This window comes from Panthera onca, chromosome A3 (assembly GCF_046562875.1).
Source record: "Panthera onca isolate mPanOnc1 chromosome A3, mPanOnc1 haplotype 2, whole genome shotgun sequence".
In the NCBI taxonomy this organism is placed as follows: domain Eukaryota; kingdom Metazoa; phylum Chordata; class Mammalia; order Carnivora; family Felidae; genus Panthera; species Panthera onca.
In genome coordinates this window covers 136,360,995-136,380,869 of record NC_138341.1, presented here as the reverse complement: position 1 = coordinate 136,380,869, position 19,875 = coordinate 136,360,995, and the positions used below count along the sequence as shown (strand labels likewise).

The window sequence follows — 19,875 nt, the reverse complement described above, 5'->3', positions numbered from 1 at the left end:
AGATGCCCGGAAGGGAGGGAGGGGGGAGGGACGGAGGGGAGGGAGGGAGAGCTTCTGGCAGGAGGGCGCAGCTGAGTGTCAGATGCCAGGGTCCCGACCACTCAATGCTGTCTCACCCCAGGCGAGCGTCTACACCTCTCCCAACTCCGCACTGTTTCTACTCAGGCATCTGATAGGCCGTTGGATCAGAGGACTGTCTAGAACTGAAGGCCACACGGATTTGCCCAGACTGCCAACCTGCTCACCTCCGCGCCCCCCGCCGCTGCCCAGGACGACCTCCTTCTTCCAGGTGCTCAGACCAAAGCCCTCAGGTCATCCCTTCCAAAACACCACATTCCAAATTGGCCACGTTTCACCACATCTGGCTCCCCCACCGTCTGGCTCTGATTTCCCCGGAAGCAGAGCGGGAGGCGGCTTTGGAGTAGACAGTCTGCTTGGAAGATGGTCTGGGAAAGTGGGAGTCGGGGAGCAGGACGATCCATTCAGGTGCAAGCTCGAGGTCACTGCTGTAGACGCGGGGGGGGCGGGGGCAGGTATTCTGCACGAGCTCCAGGAACCGCCCCCCTGAAGGACGGGAGGCCAGGAGACACGCCCCGTCCCGTCAGCTGACGGTTGGCCCTGAGGCACCACCTCCCCCGATGCTCTGGCCACACTTCCGCTCCTGGGGAGAAGGCCCCGGGCACCCAGTGCAGGCCTGAGGTGGGACCCGGCACTGGGTGCCGGTGAGTTTTGACCACCACCGAGGGGGTGGGGGAGTGCGTACGTAGCACCTGCCAGTGTCAACGGTGCAAATACTCCCACGGTGGCCGATATCAAGCCACCAACATGACGGCCACCAGCAACCATGGCACTTGCGGGGCTGGTGCAAGCCGGGAGGGTTCCGGAGTTGGAACCACAACAGAGGCAGAGGTGGCCCGAGGGAACAGGACGCAGGTACAGAGACGTTTGCCACAAGCAGCGCACCCCCAGCCACCACGATCTCTGACTACATGACCTTCTACTCTACTCCATTCGGTCCGAGTCCCCCACTGCAGCCCAAGCACACACCTACCTCAGGACCTTTGCACTTGCTATTGCTCTGCCTGGAGGGCTATTCTCCAAGGCATTTACATGACTAATTCCCTCATTTCTGCCTTGTCTCTCTGGCCATGCTACGTCAAGTAGCTGGCCTTTCCTCCCTGCCACTCTTCTCCAGCCTGGCTTGGGGGCATTTTTAACTGCCCAGTGTCGCACCGTACATCTATTTCTTTCCAATCTGTTTCCTCTCATCCCACTAGATGATTCATTCTGTGAAGGGAGGACAACATAGTCTTTACTGCTATATCCCCAGCACCCAAAACAGTGACAGGGACAGAACAGGTGCCCAGTAAATACTTGTTAACAGCTGGTCATCACAAATTCCAGGGAGAAAGTTCAGATTGATTTTATTTGTAACCTCCCCATAGGGGACCGCAAAGAACATTCCTGGCTCAGAATACCTGCGTTGAACGCCCTTCAAAATCCAGCCCGGCCCTGTGGCCTTCTGACGGGCCGGCCTCTTCCCAGCACTAAGATCCTCGAGCTGCTGGCTCTCAGGATAGAAAGCTTCATCGCCGTCAACACAGGCCAGGTGCACACAGTCAGAGACGTAGCAGGTGCACCCTCCAAATTCAGGGCCGACCCAGAAGCCGGCAGAGACAGAGACACCTTATTTAAAAGTCGGCACCTGGGGGCGCCTGGGTGGCTCAGTCGGTTAGGCATCCGACTTCGGCTCAGGTCATGATCTCACGGTCTGTGGGTTCGAGCCCCGCGTCGGGCTCTGTGCTGACAGCTAGGAGCCTGGAGCCTGCTTCAGATTCTGTGTCTCCCTCTCTCTCTGACCCTACCCCATTCATGCTCTGTCTCTCTCTGTCTCAAAAATAAATAAACATTAAAAAAAAAAAAAAAAAAAAAAAAAAAAAAGTCGGCACCTGCCCGGCAGCTTGGAACAAAGGACCGCACTGTAACTCACCGGGGGAAATCATGCCAGGCTACGCAAACATACCGGTGAGAGTTTGTGCCGGCTATCTACGACGGGCACGTAACAAACCACCCCACCACCCAGGGGCCTATTTTAGGATTTCATTGTTCACTTGCTGTGGGCCAGAAACAGGGGCAGGGGCTCATCTCCTCGAGGCTGGGGGGGGGGGGGGGGGGGGTTGGGGCTGGGCTCATTCGCGTAGCGGTGTTCAGCTGGAGGCCCGGCCTGGGCTGGGGTCCTCGGGGAAGGCTCCACTCACAAGCACGGGTGTCACGGGGCCACCTCAGTTCCCCTCTGGCAGGATGGCCCAGACGACCCTACATGGCAGTCAAGAGGGCTACGGTAGAGGCCCTAAGTTCTAGGCCCACAAGTCATACTGTGTCACTTCTGCTGTGTCCTATTGGTCAAAGCAAGTGACAGGGGACCCAAGGGGGCAGGAGCACCCCGCCTGATGGGAGACATGGCAAAGGGGAGGGTGGGGTCGGAGGTAATGGCTGTGGCCACCTTTGGAAACAAAGTGAATCACAGTGTTGTCCCCTTTTGCAGGTGGAGGAGGGCACAGAGAGGGCAAGTAACTCACCAGAGGTCACACAGACTCAGGACTCGAAGCCACACGATCTAACCCAGCATCCCCCCCGCTGACCCACCCCTCCCGGACTTCGTATTCTGACTGTGACACAAGCCACCTGGTGGCCAGCACAAGCCACTCAGCCCAGCTCCATGAGGACAGGGAATTTGCTGGACTGTCCTCAGCAGCCAGCACTCTGCGTGCGCCGTGGGTGGACAGAAGGCTGGCTGGCTGGTCAGTGTCCCCCCGTGTGACACTACACAGGAAAGAGTTCAGGTGACATTTAAAGTCACTCCCAGAGTCCCACACCCCGACTGTGCAAGGGAAGCACAGAGCCTCGAACTCGTATGTCAGCGGGACCTACCTCTCTGCAGCCCCGGTGCCCAGCTTATACTGCCCATTCCTTCTTGGCATCTGCCCTGGCCTGCCTCCTGAAGTCGAGCTCTTCTCCTCCCCACCCCAGCCTCGCCTCAGTCTCCCTCATGCGACAGCACAGGTCACCCGTCCGGGCGTCCCTGTCATTTCCCTGCCCCGCCTCAGGCATCTTCTCTCTCAGGCAACAACCTCCCCCCCACACACTCAGCCCATTTACCCCCAAAGCAGGGGCAGCGTGACCCTTCCCAACCTCGGACCAACTGGTCACCCTCTCACACAACCTTCAATGGCTCCACATGGCTAACAGGATGAAGACCAAAATCCTCAGTGAGGTCTTTCCACCCACCTCCATGCACCAGCAGTCTGGCCCGCACTCACATAGGATGCCCCTTCTGCCACGGGGCCACCACACATGCTGTTCCCTCTGCCTGGAACAGTCACCTTCGAATGCTGGTTCGTTCCTACTCATCTTTCAAATTTCACACCTATATCTCGCAAGACAGTTTCAAGAGGAAAAAGCAAGGTGGAGAATGGGGAAAAGACAGCAAGAAAATAATGCAGAGAAATCTTCTGGAAGCACACAGAAAAACTCAGCGTGGCCAAGTCTCTGGGACACAGGCTGAGACCCCATTTTCAGTACAAGGAGAAAGAGTCAATGCCACCTGAAGGCACAGAGTGTGACAGACACCTGACAGACTCATCGAAGGCAACCACCAGGTGTGGATACGGCCACAGCGTTCCCATTTTACAGGTGGGAAACCCGAGGCCCAGAGAAGAGGAACAGACTGCAGAGAAGAAAAGAACAGACCACAACCCAGGGTGCCGCCGACCCTCCCCCATCCTGTCTCCGGCCGGCACGGATTTTTCTCAACATGTGCATGTATGACTTTTCCAGTTTTAAAAACCTGTTTATTTTCTAAAAAGAATGGTACCTGCCACCTCCCATGGGAAACATTTACTTTTCCTTCTCTGCCTATATTTCCAAGGGGGGGGTGTGGATTACTTTTCAAAGTTTACACTTCACACATGGTTCTGAGAGTCTGCTGAAGATTTTTTTGATCCAAGTTGATAAAAATTAGAACACACGCGGAAGGGGCACCCGGGTGGCTCAGCCAGCTAAGCGTCCGACTTCGGCTCAGGTCACAATCTCACAGTCCGTGAGTTCAAGCCCCGCGTCGGGCTCTGTGCTGACAGCTCAGAGCCTGGAGCCTGTCTCGGATTCTGCGTCTCTCCCTCTCTCTGTCCCCTCCCCTGCTCACACTCTGTGCCTCTCTGTCTCTCAATAATAAATAAATATTAAAAATTTAAAAAAAAAAAAAAACATACGCAGAAGCCCTCCTCAAAATAAATGCAACACTGGGATTGCATATCAGCCGCGGCTTTCAGGAGGGACACACGTGTCCAGGGATGCAGGGACAGCCTGACCGGAGCTGGCTCTGGCTGTGCACATCCTGCTCCCCGTGCGACCCGCGCCCCGCTCAGCGCACAAGACAGCTCCGACCCCGCCTGTCCTGCCGCTGGAGAGGCAAGAAGCGTGCGAGGCCTTTCCGTGCCCAGTGACACGGTGACCCGTGCCACGGCACCTGGGCTCGGCAGGCACCGAGCAGCACCCTCGCCAGCCGGGGCGGCCTGTCACCAGCCTCGCCGCCCAGTGGGCACCAGGAGAAGGCTGCTACCCCAGTGGCGGGGGGGGGGGGGCCTCGCTTTCACCTCCACCTGCTGACATCCACGGGGCACGCGCCTGGAGGCCACTTACAGCTGACCCACTGGCCCGAGGCCGCACGCCTCATCCGCGCCTCGATACCACTCCAGGAGGTGGGAACGTCACTGTGTCCATTCCACGGAGCACGAAACTGAGGCACTGCCTGATGAAGGCACGTGCGGAGGCCGGCCGGCGGCAACCGGCAGGGCGGGGGTCCGAGCCTGCCCGGAAGGCCAGCTCCTGGGCACCGGCCGCTGGCTCCAGCTGTCTGCAGGAAGGACAGACGTGGGGCCTGGCCCAGCTCCTTTCCCACCCAGGCCTTTGAAAACCATGAGAGGTTACAGCAGTGCATGGACGTGTGCACACACACGTACACAAATACACACGCATGTGTGCACACGCGTGCTAGGACTCACTCCTCCGATGACTTTTGACAAAGCAAGGACAAAAAGCTACGTGAACGTTGAAAGACAGGTGGCAGGTTGACCTTGAAAGGGCCCTGGTGAGTCTCTGTGTGACCTCCCCCACTGCTGCCTCTGCCTCTCAGGAAGGGTGGAGGGAGGAGCACGGAGAGGAGGGAGGAGCATGGGGAGGAGCACAAGGAGGGAAGATCACAAGGAGGAGGGAGGAACACAGGCAAGAAGGAGGAGCATAGGGAGGAGGGGAGGAGCACAGGGAGGAGCACAAGGAGGGAAGACTACAAGGAGGAGGGAGGACTACAAGGAGGAGGGAGGAGCACTGAGAGGAGGGAGGAGCATGGGGAGGAGGGGAGGAGCATGGGGAGGAGGGAAGAGCATGGGGAGGAGGGAGGAGCATGGGGAGGAGGGAGGAGAACAGGGAGGAGGAGAGGAGGGAAGATCACGAGGAGGGAGGACTACAAGGAGGGAGGACTACAAGGAGGAGGGAGGAACGCAGGCAGGAAGGAGGAACACTAGAAGGAGGGAGGAGCACAGATGAGGAAGGAGAGGGAGGAACACAGGCAAGAAGGAGGAGCATAGGGAGGAGGGGAGGAGCACAGGGAGGAGGGAGGAGCATGGAGAGGAGGAAAGAGCATAGGGAGGAGCACAAGGAGTCAAGATCACAAGGAGGAGGGAGGAACACAGGCAAGAAGGAGGAGCACGGGGAGGAGGGAGGAGCACAGGGAGGGAGGACTACAAGGAGGAGGGAGGAGTGCAGGCAGGAAGGAGGAGCACTAGAAGGAGGGAGGAGCACAGATGAGGGAGAGGGAGGAGCACAGGCAAGAAGGGGGAGCACAAGCATGAGGGAGGAGCACAGAGAACAGGGAGGAGTGTGGAGCAGGGAGTGCAGAGAGGAGGGGGAGGGGACAAGGAAGGAAGGCTGAAGGAAGGAGGAAAACAAAGAAAGGGAGGCAGGGAGGGAGAGAAGGGGGAGGAGGAAGCCTGACTTAAACCCCCAGAGACTCTGTGAAGGAGACCCTATTCCTCTGTCTCCGGGGCCTGCTCCCTTCCTCCCGCTTAGCACAGTACAGGCACCCACCGGAGCCTGTGCTCAGCATCCTGTGCACGGGCACGTGGGAGAAAAGCCACCATGAGGGACACGGGAAGGGTTTCTGGAGCACCCACAGAGGGAAGACGGGGGTGAATATGGGCTCACAGACCCCTCACCGCAGGCCAGAGAGACTGGGTCGGGGGGGAGGACAGGTGGCATGTGCCCCGACCACGGTCCCAGCCCCGATGCTGAGATGGTCCCCAAGCTTCCCAAGGGGGACAGGGACTACACGGAGGTGGCCCTCCCAATCCTTGCAGTGAGGCCTGATTCCAGGCTTCCTTCCCCAGGGAAGTCCCATCCACGTGCAGCCAGGGTCCCTCACCTACAAAAACCCTCACAGGGGTCCGCGAGCACAAGGAAAGCAGGCTGGACGCCTGGAGCTCTCCACCGCCTCCCCCTCCCTTGCACACGGGTGCACACATGCGCACACATGGTGACATGCACCCCCCCCCCCCCCTCCAGCCACTGGCTCACTTTACCCGTTGAGCATCCTCCCTCTGGGCCTTTGCACGGGCCATTTTCTCCACCCAGGAAACCTTGCCTTTCCCATCACTCATACCTACTTTTCAGTTCTTGACTCAAGTGACACCTTCCCTGAGCCCCCCCAGCCTGCAGGCCCCCTCATAGCACCAGGGTAATCTCACCTCGGCGTGACTAGTATTCGCCTATGGGATATTCCAGTCCCAGCTCGAGGCCCCCGCTAGACTACCCCAGGGACATGGGGCGGTGCCTCCGCCTCGGCTGTCCACGCCGTCCCCATGCTGCCATCACACCTGGCCTAAGAGAGAGCATTTGGTTTGCTGATGGGAGGGAGGACGGAGGGGATGTGGAGGGGAGCACCCACTTGCAATGAGCCACCCAGTGTTGTCACGCACGTGTTCTGTGCCTGTCCTCCCCAGTGACAGCCTGGGCTGGGGAAAGGAGCCACCCAACAGCCTCTCCGCAACCAGCGATGTCCCACCCCGTGAAATGTTTGGTGGCTGGGCTCCTGGGTGCCCGTTGGAGAAACGACCTCTGCCCCCTGGCTAACGGGCTCACCAAGCAAGAGCCAACGGCAGCTCCGCCCAGGGTCAGAAAAAGGAACCAGAAACAAAACGACTGATTGGAACCTGCATTTTCCTGAGAGAACAGCTGCTCTGTGCTAATATCCCCCTGGAATAAACTGTCATTAGTTAATTTTAAAAACCACACAGAGACTAATTATTAACAAATCTGTAGGCTTCTTTGTAGCAACGCGCACTACCGATAAGTCGCGCTCTGAGCGGCCGCCCTTTACACTCGGTCATCTGCTCTGGGGATTTCCGGAAGGGCAAGACCATTCACCCCGACACCCCAAAGCCGTCGTGGCCTTTTGTTGCTGCTATCTGGAGGACGTTTGCCCCTCAATTTCACCTCTGCGCGTGGCTACCCGCGAATGCAGCCATACCATTGGTGACATGGGTGTCATTACCATACACTCAAGATAAAAGCCACGTTCCCTGAGCGCCTACTCCAGGCAGGACTGTCCTGGAGCGGGGAACACAAGGGCGGGTAACACCAGTCCTAACAGACAGAGGCACAAAGAGACATCAGAGGCAAGTTGTCACGCAGAGATGCCACCAGTGTCTGCAGTAATGACCTTAAGGAAAAGACGAGATTGCCGGGGACACTAGCGGGAGAGGGCCTGCGCCCCCACCAGAGGGGCTGCCCGGGTGGACCGAAGCACCAGGCCAGGCCCCTCGTTTGTTCCATGTTGCAGATATTAAATCCCACTAAAAAAGGAGACAAAATAGTAAATTATCCCTAAGTCTTTCATTGCTTCCTATTGAGGCAGAACCAGCTACCCATGAGGATGGGGGGGAGGGGGGGCGGGGGGAGGGAAGAGGGACAGGAGGGTCCCCTCTGTCCACATGCCCCCTCCTGAGCCCAAGGCCAGCACTGAGCATCAGCCCCGGGGCTCTCAGCCTGGCACCCCAGCTGTGGCTGTGACTCAGCCTGCGACCTTGCCTTTTGACCTGGCCCTGTTACATCCTGACTCCCCCAGCTCAGCTCCCCAACTAGGAAGATGCGTGTGGGGCCTCCGGAGCGGTGTCCCTCCCGTACCAGCGACCCTGTGAACCAGCCCCAGGGACGAGCAGGGGCCAGGGTGAGAAGGCGGGAAGGAACGGCTGATTTCGCCAGGCGGCGGTGACCTCAGGCCAGGAGGGACTCTTCCTGCAACGTCGTGAGGGCACCAGCGGGACACGTGGGGGTCAGAGCCTCAGTGCTGCAGAGGACCAGGGCTCCCCAGTGTCCCTCGCCAAAATGCTCAGGGGCCACCAAGACGCCTTGAGGGGAAGCCTGTCCATAGTGACGGGCACCGTGCTCAACGCCTTACAGAAACCAACCCACCGGGTCCCCACGGCCACCCTTCACCGTAGGCAGCGCTACAAGCAATCTTCATTTTACAGACGGGGAAACCGAGGCCGAGAGATGTAAGGAGGCACGTGGACCCAGGCAGCCTCATGCCAGAGCCCACGGACCCGCCAGTTCCCCCCCACACCTTGTCGGCCAGCGTCCCCATGTCAGCCCCGCCACGTCAGACGCGGCAGGGGATGGTGACGTCAAGCCGGCCGAGCCCGTCGTCTCTGGGCGCTGGCGGTCTACGCAGGGAAGCGAGCCCACCGTGGGGTCTGCGCTACGGCCCCCGTTCCCCACCCCTCCTGCGTCCACGTGTGCCCCGCCCGCTCCGCCCACCGGGGGCCGAGTGTACATCCCTTGCTCAGCACACCGCCCACGTGCCTGTCCACACAACGGAGCCGGAAGTGAAGGCGCGAGACCGAAGAGCCCCCCCCCCCCCCCCCGTGCGTCTCCACCTGCCACGAGACACCACTGCTGGGCCCACGGAGGATGCGGCGCGTGCGGGAAACAGGTGCTGGCTCTGCATCCGGCGCCCATCCTGGACCTGCCACCCTGCAGACACCTGCTCGCCGGTGAGCGCTCCGTGCTGCAGACCCCCGATCGCCGGGAGGGAACGAACTCGATACAGCACAGAAGGAGACCAACGTGAGGGGTCTGGGCTTATTATGCAGGTAACCTGTCGCTCCGGACTCGTTGACGTGCTACGTCGCTAGCCAGACGTGAGCCTCCAGGACAGGCAGTACGTGTTTCCATCGCCCCCCACGCCGTCCCCCCTGCACACAGCAGTGCTCGATACGGCAGCAGAGGGAGAAATGCCAACCAGGGTCACAAGCCCAGGACGATAACATACAGCATCTCCCCCTTCCTCCGAAAGCTACGCCCCCTTTTTGACCTCTGCCGTGCCTGCGTCTCCTCATGTTTCCGGGCATTACCGCAGCTACTTTATCATGTTTTGAGGCCGTCTTCTTCTGTACGTAAATAAATTTGATTTAAAGGAAGATCATACACCACCACTCTCTCTGGAGAGCCCACTTCCACGGTCATACCTAGAGTCCAATGAAAAAATAAAGAACGTGGGGCAGGGCCAGGCGACCCCAGCAGAGCGGCACCCAGGTGCTGAGACAGTCCTGATGCTCGCACACGCTCAGGAGCTTTGCACAAAAGACCCTGACCAACATGCCGAGGTCAGCAACAACCTGACTCATGTGGCCGCAGAAACAGTCATCCCAGAATTAACATTGCCCGGGACGATGTTTTCCTGCCAAAGGGAAGCAAAAAAGATCATTTCTGGCACATCTCTCTGACTTTATTTAAATCCCCTGAGCTAGTGATTACAACACGGCAAAAATTTTTCTGCACATAGACACAAACTTCCAAGAAGTAACGGCCCCCCAAAATAAAGTAATAACACAACTCATCAGTAAGAGTATTGAGAAAGATTGTGACTTTAACAAAGTGTTACCCTTAAAACAACTGCATAACAACGCGTAATAAATATATTTATTAAGCCATGTAGCCACAGCTCCCGTCCTCCCCTGGGGTCTTGGCAGATTCATTTTGCGACTGCCCACTCATCAATGTCAAAGTGTACTTAACACAGTGCCCACTGGATAAGGGACATGCCAAGCTGCCCATCCAATGACTTGCTTTAACAAACAGGGACACCGCCCCAGCCCATTAAAGATAAAACCTTCAACGACTCAGCCATCGGCTGAGTCTCTGCCATCACCTTGCCTGACTTTCAATAAATAAATCTTGTCCTGGTGGCCATTCTGGTTAAATGGACTGGGAAATGGAGGAGTATGTCTGTCTGTGTGTTTATGTGACTACAGATACATATACATCTGTCAGATGGATTGCCTGAGCCAGGAAAGGGACGAAGCAGAGGCACCTGTTCCATCTCAAAGACTGAGGCCCTTCAGGGAAGGCGTATGAAGAGGCCAGCAGAGAATGGGCGGGACAGGCCGGGTGGCCGGGGCAGGCAGGTGGGCGGGGCAGGCAGTGGCTGGGATGGACAAGGGTGAGAGGGGCAGGGTGGGTGGAGCAGGGAAGGGGCGGAGTGGACACGGGTGGGTCAGGTCAGGCAGAGAGTGGGCAGCTCAGGCAGGGTGGGCAGGGCACAGTGGGCGGGGCAGGCAGTGGCTGGGATGGACAGGGGTGAGTGGGGCAGGGTGAGTGGGGGGGGCTGCGTGGGTGGGGCAGGGAGTGAGCCCAGCGGACAGGGGTGGGTCAGGCAGGCAGTGGGCGTGGCAGGCGAGTGGGTGGGGCATCAAACTCACCAGGATCCAAGCTTCCACCACCTCCCTCCGCCAAGTGTGCCCCTGGGTGGGGTCCTCAGCCTCCCCAGCCCTCTGGTGCTTCCTCGAGGGTTTAGAGGAAAGTGAAACACAAGTGTGATGGCCCCGTGTAGAAAACAGAGTTGACGATGAGCACATTTTCACTCCAGCTATCAATAATTCACCAGACTGTCAGCTCCGTGAAGGCCAGTGACCTTGTCAGTCTTGTACCCCGAACAAATATTATCAAATAAAATTTGGATGGACATAATGTTCAGGCTTAGATCACACATCTTACTCCCAACCTTTAATTTCTCGGTAAAGAAATGTCATGAAACATAATAATTGCTTCAGCCTTCCCGAGATGCCTTCTATGTAATTTTCAAAGGGCAGCCTGCGGGCCACATGCATCCCCAGATGTGCGTGGTTTGGCTTGGGGCTTTGTTTGTTTCTAGGCTGCCCTGGCAGGGACCGCAGCTGATGACCCGCAGCCACTCTTATTACCCCCTTCTTCACCGGTTCTTGTTAAGGGTAGCCATGCACCTAAAACAAACAAAACCAACCACCCAACGCCCCGCGTTCCCCAGCCCCCTGCAGCTGCCGGTGGCAATTCGAACCCCTTCTGGCCAATGACGTGTAAGCAGATGTCACTGGGTACAGCTCCCAGGAAAGGAGGGTCATGACTCAGCAGCCGGACACCCCTCAACCTGTCCCCAGCCCCTTTGTCCTGCCCAGAAAGTGTACCTACTGCGAGAGGTACAACCACCCTGTAACCAGCAGCTACCAAGAAATCACAGAGCCCTCAACCCACGACCAGGAAGCTGGTGGGCTATCTGCGCTTCCCTAGACCAAAACCCTGATCCTAATCCAGCTGGGGCTCTACTTGGCTTTCCTGTTACGTGAAGCCAAACCGATCCCTAACTGATAAACTAGACAACATTTAAAAATCACATTTCACATCAAAATCTGGATTTCCAGCATAGGTCTTAAAACAGGGTGTTGTGGTAGCCCTGGGTGCCCTCTTCCCAAAAGAGCCTGCCAGGCAAACTCACAAAAGTGAACCATTCTCTCCCCCAGAATACGTATTCACATCTTCTTCCGAGACCACCCAAATGCTGTCCCAGAATTATAGGACCAGAGGCAGCGACCTGGAGGCGAGGGGACTCTGGATGGACCGCAGTCTGGGGAGGGGGCTGGCGGGCAGCTGGGGAGCAGCGTCTGAGGAAGGGGACCCGGGGGCTGGACAGGGAGGAAGCCACGGAGACAGAAACGGCCCTAGGAAAACAGTGGTTATGGGAAAGGGCAGGTGAGGTCTGGAGCCAACGGCTGGGTGGGAAGAGACGGGTAGAGCCAGCCCATCCACACAGCAAGCTACTGCAGGTGCCCAGGTAGACCAGAACCTGAACCAGAACCAGAACCAGAACCTTCCTCCTCCTTCTGATCGCCATTTCCTGAGACACTGCGGGGCCCCAGGTCCTGACCAGCCCCCACCGGGTCAGTACGGGCTGACCCACAGCCACAGCTGCAGACAATGAAACACAGAGAGGCTGACAGCTCGGCCCTGATGCGGACCCAGTCATAGGAGGGGTTGCAAACAACCCCGGGAGCTGCCCCTCCTTTGCCTCCTGCCCTCCTCGCAGGGTCCACTGTCTCCTGACCTTATTCAGCGAAGACAGAACCATCTCCGAGGATGTCGGGAGACGCGTGTCTCCTCAGAGCTGAGACAGCAACGAGCAATGTCTCAAAATGCATTCACCAGTACAGACAAGAGCTCAGTAAGCCTCACCCGCCGGGAGTCAGGAACAATAACTACCACTATGTGACATACAGGAAATGGAGGTTCAGACAGGTGAGGTGACTTGTCCAAAGTCCCTGAGCTTGCGTGTGGCAAAGCCAAGACCTGGACCCACCCGTCCAGCTCCAGGCAAAGTATCTGTCTGGATGGCATTGCTGTCTTCGTGGAAGACAGCCATCCAGCAAGGACCCAACATGGCACATTTTAGCTTCTCTGGGGAAGCTCACTGAGTCGAAATAAATGAATCTTGTGTGGATAAGAAATGATCTCTGTTTGGATGTCCTCCCTTAGGAACATGAGAAGATCAGACTGAGGGAGGCCAAGGGTCCCTCCAGAAGAAGAGCTCTGGACCATGACCAGCTCGGGTGGACTCAATGCCATCAACAAACATTCACTGGGAAACAGCCAAGTGCGGCATAACCAAGAGGATAATGGGCAAGGCCCTGCCCTCAGGGGGCTTCCCATTCAGAACAGTGCTGGCCCAACGTTCCGGGACGGGATGGTCTAGATCTGCATTTTCCAGTATGGCAGCCACCAGCCACATGTGGCTACTGAGCTCTTGAAATGTGGTCGGGGCAGCTGGGGCCAGGAAATTTTCGTTTTCATTGATTTAACTTAGATTTCAATTGCTACAGGTAGCTAGTGACTACCGTACTGGAAGGTGCTTTCCAGAGGGAGAGACAGAAAATAAACTAGGCTGTCAAATACATCAGTGAGATCATTTCAAAGAGTGACAAGACAGCGGGAAATTGGCTAACGTGATCAAAAGGGGCGCAGGGTGGGGAAGGGGAAAGCCGGGACCCTAAACTGTGGCGGCTGACCTCCTCGTGCGGGCACCTGGGAAGGCCCCAGCGACAAAGCCATCCGTGGTCGTGGCCTTCTGTGCTGCACTCAAGTGAGAAGGGCCAGGGAACAGAAATTTCAGAAGCATCCCATCTTTTCCGGTAAGGAATGTGCAGTGCTTTCATCATCAGACAAAAACTCTTAAGTTCTTAAACCCCACATATTTTTTTTAACGCATCTAGCTTTTAGTTTTAATAAGCCCGAAGAAGCTGGCAAGGTTATTACCGCGTAGTTTCGCTCCTAATTAGGCCAAGCGGACACTCTGCGAGGGGCCAGAGGGAGACCCCCGGGACTCAGGACTCGGGGAGGAGGGCACTGGAGCAAGGCGGGGGGCGGGGGGGGGGGGACCGTTGCAGAACCACCAGGGAGAAAGGGGGCACGTCGCCCTGTCGCCACCAGGCCGTAGGGCTGAGGCAAAGGAGAGACCAGACCACATTTACACTTTGGAAAACGCTCCGTCCCACCAACGGCGGAACCAGGCAGAGGGAACAGAAAACCAGGACTTGGTACCGAGCAGTCCAGCCAGAAGGCGGCAGGGGCTCCCGGTGGCCGATGGCCGGGAAATTGGAAGCAGCAAGAGCACTCCTCCTGGGAGGAGGGGAAGGGGGCCCGCTGGAGCACGGAGGACGCAACCAGCGAGGGGCTACCCAGCGAGAGTGTGGCCTGGCACGTGTCCGTGTGTGGCAGCCCGCAGCTCAGGAGGGCACAGGACGCTCCGGAAGGCTTCTCCCCCTCCAGGCAATCAGGCAGAAGTAGGACTGCAGAAGGGAGCCGTTGCTGGTCTCCCAGCCACCCTCTGGCTGTGCCCGAGCTGATCTGCACAGAGGCCGGTCCAGCTGGCCAGCCCCAAGCCTCGTCAGCTACCCCTGCGGTCCGGTGCTTGCACCCATGCATTCCACACATGCTCGCTGGAGCCTCCTGCGTGGGAGCTCCGTGCGGGGCTCCGGGCCTAGAGGGGGACAGACCTCATGGGTGACACACACCGGGATCCCAGGAGGTGAAGAGCGCCACGAGCGAATCAGAAAGGAGGGACGGGAGGCAACATCAGCCCGAGACCTGAAGGATGGGAAGGGGACCGCGGGACACCGAGGGCTGGAGCTCAGGAGGCACACAGGGCAGGGCCCACGTGGACACACACACGGGCACACACACGTGGACGGGGACACACACACGCAGAAGCTGTCAGCACAGAGACCGAGGCTATGGCTCCCCCAGGGGAGGTCACCTGAGCCCCACCCTGTCACTTGTTAGAAATGCACGTTACCAGGGCCCCTCCCGGACATGCCGAAGCAGAAACGCTGGGTTTAACAGGACTCCAGCTGACTAATACACACTGGGAAACGACGGTCCACATCAGCAGCTCTCCGGGGAGACGTTGCCCCCAGGGGACACCAGGAGATGTCTGAAGACATTTTTGGTTGTCACGACTAGGGGGTGGGGAGCTCCTGTCGTCTAGTGGGTAGAGGCCAGGGATGCCGCTTAGCATCTTAAGGGCCCAGGGCGGCCCCCACCGCAGAGAGTGAGTAGGCACCAACGTGAAGGGGGTCAAGCCCGAGGAACCTGCCCAAAAGCACAGGTCCCCCACTGGTTGGCCCCCGGAGCAGAAGCTTCACAAAGGGAAACAGCCAGGCCCCACAGAAAGGGTGTAAACGGCAGTCCCAGGGGACTCTGGTCCTGCGTCTGGGAAAGGGGGAGGGGTGCGGAGTGGAGAAAGAAGTCAGCAGAGGGCCCTACAGGAACCCCCAGTGTGCCCGCTGCAAGGAGGAGGATGAGACGGCTGAGCAGGGAGCCAGGAGAGCGAAACGCAGCAGAATCCGAGCAAAGAGAGGGTCAGGAAGGGGCACCGGGCAAGGCCAGCGAGGGGACAGGATAGGGACAGTGAGGGAAGGAGGAGGACAGGGAGGAGGTCACAGACCACCTTCTCGGTGCAGGGGGCAGAAAAAAGCCTAGCAAAACTCCCCGCGAGTAGGAACTCCTCGGAAGGATGAAAGGTCACGGGGTGCTGTCTCACCTTGTTTCCAGCTCAACTGGGGGAGAAGGCCTGGCCGTGCCTGTGGGCACCGAGCAGGGATTTACAGAGAAGAGTCTTGCGAAGATGCAACATTATTGTTAACGCAGCGATGATGCGGAGAGAGTGGAAGCATGGGCCCTCGGGGAAAGCCGTTCATGCCTGCCACACAGTCCGTGGCCACAGACGTGGCCACTGAGAGATTTAATGCACTAATAAGGCCACAAAAAGCTGCTCGCGCTCACCAGCGATCAAGGATCCACAAATTAACACAAGGAGCCACCATTTGTCACTCTTCGTGCGGGGGAAAAGGAGATTGATGACCTCAGATGTTGGCAAGCCTGCAGAGAAAGGGCGCTCTCGGAGACTCTGGAAAGAATGTCAATCAGCACATTTTCCAGGGTGCGATATCACGACAAGAAAATGTGGGTGCCCTGTGGCCCTGGCATCCCACCAGATGGGACACGCCCTAGGGGAAATTTACACACAAGCACAAGGAGGCTTTGCCTGGGCATCCACAGCCAGGTTGACTCTGATGGGTAAACTTTGGAAAGAACACCAATGCCTAATATCCAATGAAAAATGTATTCCTTGGTATACTATGTGCCTATTAGAAGAGAGGGAGATGAAAATGTTCCACAGGACAAGACCTCCCAAGACCCAGTGTGCAGCAGAAACACAAGCTGAAGAACATGACATACAGTGTTTTCTTAAAACCTTTCTCCAGGAACATGAAGATATGAACCTGTAGGAAAGATCTAGAGAGGATTCTCTACGCTCCTCGCAGAAGTAACCTCTGGAGAGAGAGAGAGAGAGAAGGATATTTTACCTGTCCGAGAATGTTCCTGAGTTTTTACTAAGAGCATAGTGATGCGTTAAAAATGCATTTGGGGCGGGGGGGGGGGGGGGGCGGGCAGAGTAAATGCAACCTTGGGCTGTTTTCTAAAAATACAAAATCTAGACCAAAGGAGGTGACCCTTCTCCTTGACTTTGTACTGGGTTATTCCACAGCTGGTTCACCGGCTTCAGTTTTTAGGAGTAGATATTTAGAGCGGCAGGAAGACAAACGAAGAGGTCCTGAAGGGAGGACAAGATAAGGGCTGGGACTTTTCAACCCAGTGAAGAAATGAGTCAGAACGGTGTGGTTAACTGCCCTCGAAGAGCAGACTCTCTGAAACCCTGAGTAACACACACACCATGAGAGGACCCCATCAGGACTGATGGCTTGTACACTCCTATGAGCCACCTGAAGAATTTTTAGACACATCTGCCCCAAGAGAACCATGCACTGCCCCATAAAGAAGTGAGTCCCCCATCAAAAGAGGTATGCAAGCACCTGCCAAGGCAACCAGGCAAGGCAGTTATAGAAAATGCTCCCCTGGTCCACCCTGCCTGCTTCCAGCTCCCGGGCTGCTTCCAACTCGAAGATTCTGATTCTCTTTCTGCCAGAACTCCTCTGCTTAACACAATCCATAAATACTTAATTGCCTGATATCTTCAGCAAGGTTCTACCACTCACAGAACGGTACATGCTCTAGACTTTTCGCCTCAGACATCTGCTCTCGGGGTCCCATTCTGACCATCTGAACCAGAGACTAACTCCAGCGTTTGCCCTCCCACGGCAACATTTAATCATCCAAGCCTGCCACCTCTCCCTGGTGGGCCAGCACCAGCCACCTGCCGAGCCCTCTGTTCCCACCCACGGAGGCATCAACTCACAGACAGCCAAAAAGCTAAATCCTCCATAATTTCCGTTTCAAGTTTGCTTCCTTTTACTGCCAGGGAGACAAAAGAAGCTGGAAAGGATTCTCTCGTGACGAGCCACTCAACTTCCATAATTGGAACAGTCATGGATGTACATCTCCGACACAGAGAGAACCAATCCATCATGGAGTGCCGAAGGCTTAATCCCCGATTCCTAATAAAAGGATTAATTAAAGCCTTAAGGGTCTGCTCATGGCCGCTCCGCTTGAAACTCCCAGGAAATCAACTTACCCTCCCAAATGTAGAAGCGGAGGGATTTCCTCGGCTGGTACCTTAGTTTGACCAAATGACACAGTGTCAACAGTCCTAACAAAGAAATCTTACAAGCCTTGCATGGCTTTATTGTTTAAAATGTCAAATTGGGCCCTGGTGCCCACAGAGCTGCTTTACTAGGTCTTTCTCTGTAGTTAGAGAGCGAAGCTCCTATGCGGTGCAGGGAAGTGAAGGAATCCCTCCCCACAAAGCCTGCCTTCCGCCCCAGCCCCAGGGACCATCTAGATTTTGATGCCCACCATTTAACGTGTCCAGGTCCCCATCTGGGGGGGGGGAGGGGGGCGCATTCAGAGAAAACAAGTCTTCTGCCAAAGGCAACGGCAACTTCTCGTCAAAACCTAATCTGTGAGGGGACGCTGTGCTTCTCCCATAGGAAATCGCGTCCAGTGGCTGGATCCCAAAACACCAGCCTTGATTCTTTTTTTGAACCCTACGTTTCAGAAGCTCAGACTTCTCTCTGTGAAGTGAAAATTGCCTTCTGGTGGAGAAAGGTTTTAATGATCACTTTGCTTCCTGCGTCTCCATGGCGACAGGCCCCGCACAGCCCACCCCCCTCCTGCTTTATTAGGCCTTTCTTCCTCTCTGGAAAGTAATCAATCAAGCCATATAGACGCCTTTGTGGCCGGATTTATCACCTAAACAATCGAGGCTGCGGCGGGGGCGGGGGAGTGGGCAAAGTCCGAATAATTGAACGCAAGCGGGCTCCAGCCCGGCGCACTCCCTTCATCTCCCCGCCCGCGGCTCCGCCGGGCACACCTGTCCCGAGAGGCGGCCAGGCCCCGCCGGAGCCGGGCGCCCAGCGGAAGCCCCTCGGCGCGGTGGCCGCGGGAGCGCTGCCCTGCCCGGGCCGGGGGCGGGGGGGGACGCCCAAGCCCCGGCCGCGGGAGCTGGGGCCGCGGGGAGGGGGCCAGAGCCCCGAGCCGGCGCCGGCGGAGGCGGCCACAGGTCTGACTCTCCTTCCCCAGCTGGTCAGCCACGCAAGGGCAGGGAAGCCCCTCGGAGGGGCGGGCAGCGCCCCCCAAGCCTGCAGGGAGGGCCGATGCGGGGCGCCCGGCTCTGCCCGGGGAGCTCGGTTCTTGCCCGGACAAAGGGCTCCGCGGCGCCCCGGCCGCGTTCCCGGGGACGCGAACTGCGGCGCCCGAGCGCCCGGGTCCTGGCGCGGCTCCCCGATTGCAGAGCGCGGCGCGGAGCGGCGCCGCGGACGAGCCCAGCGCCACCTGGCCCCGGCCTGCCCACCTGCCCGGCCGCCCTCGCCCGGCCCCCGTTACCTGGGTTTTCCCCGGCGTCTGCGGAGGAGGTGGCCGAGGAGTCGGTGAGGACGCTGGGGTCACTCTGCGAGCGGCCCCGCGACACGAGGCAGCCGCTCCCGTCCTCGGACGCGGCCATGGGCCTGGCCGGCGCGGGGGCAAGTTGGAGGAAGGCGCGTGCAATCAGAGCATCCGAGGCGGCCAAGGTCACAGGCGAGGGGGCTGGAGGGGGCGTCTTTTTAAAAAGGAAAATCAAAAGGGCCAGGGAGAGGGAAGGAGCGGGGGGGACAAGGCCAGGCTGGCTTCAGGGCGGTTAGACAATAGCCTGGCGGCTGCAGCCAGGCGCATCCCGGCGCGCGCGGCCTCGCTCTGCTATTTATTCGTGTTTATTCCCATTCTTCAGTCTATATTCCAGGGGAAAAAAAAAAGTTGAACCAGGAAATAAAAACTTTTTCTTGCCAGTGTTTATTGCGTGCTTGGGGCAGGGGGTGATGTCCAGGAATTTCTGGGGGCGCTCCCTCCCCCCACCCCACCCCCCACCCCCCCCTGGAAAAAAAGGGGAGAAAAGGAAAATCTTTGCTCTTGCAATTGCTTTAATCTGAAAGCTGTTCTTGGAGCATCTGTTGGAAAACATTAGGATTCTCCCATCATGCCACGCGAGAGGAGCATGACGTCACGAGAGAAGGGGCTGAGAGCCAGCGTGGTGATGGGGAGGGGTCTCGATACCTGGGCCGCCTGCCTCCTGCCTCCTGCCCAGGGGAGGTGGGCCCCCCCCCCCATCCTGAGTTATGCACTGCCCACCCACCCCCACCCCAGCAGGGCTCTAGAAACAAGAATGCTCCCAGTCCTACTTCCTCCCCTCCCCAGCGGGAGGGGAGGAGACCCTGAGGGTGCCTCCCTTGGAGGCAGGGCCTAATCTCCCCAGCAGCTCCAGGCAGCTGGTTTCCCTAGCCCGCCCTCCCTTAGGGATATGGAAGGCCAGTAGGTCCTGCTTCCGAGACTCCGCCATGGTGGGGTGGGGGGTGGAGGGGGTGCCCTCCGGAGTTTTACCCCTGCCAGCCCTGCTTCCTCCAGGCCCTCAGCCTCCCTTGCCTGGGAGGAGACAGGCAGGAGGGGGTACCTGGTGCCTTCTGGGAG

At 57.8% G+C, this 19,875-nt stretch overlaps 1 protein-coding gene across 4 annotated transcripts in view; it reads right to left on the bottom strand.

Annotated features, from left to right (window-relative positions):
* Nucleotides 1–19,481, bottom strand: part of PHACTR3 (phosphatase and actin regulator 3) — a 214,898-nt gene extending 195,417 nt beyond the window's left edge. For 2 of the 4 annotated variants that reach the window (XM_060621356.3, XM_060621370.3), the window contains exon 1: nucleotides 18,760–19,477. In XM_060621356.3, coding sequence (XP_060477339.1) covers nucleotides 18,760–18,877 — 118 coding nt within the window. In that variant the 5' untranslated portion in view covers nucleotides 18,878–19,477. Of the gene's footprint in view, nucleotides 1–17,449; nucleotides 17,540–18,759 lie in introns of those variants that run through there. The other 2 variants (XM_060621361.3, XM_060621366.3) reach the window with 2 other exon arrangements.
* Nucleotides 19,482–19,875: the final 394 nt, after the last annotated feature.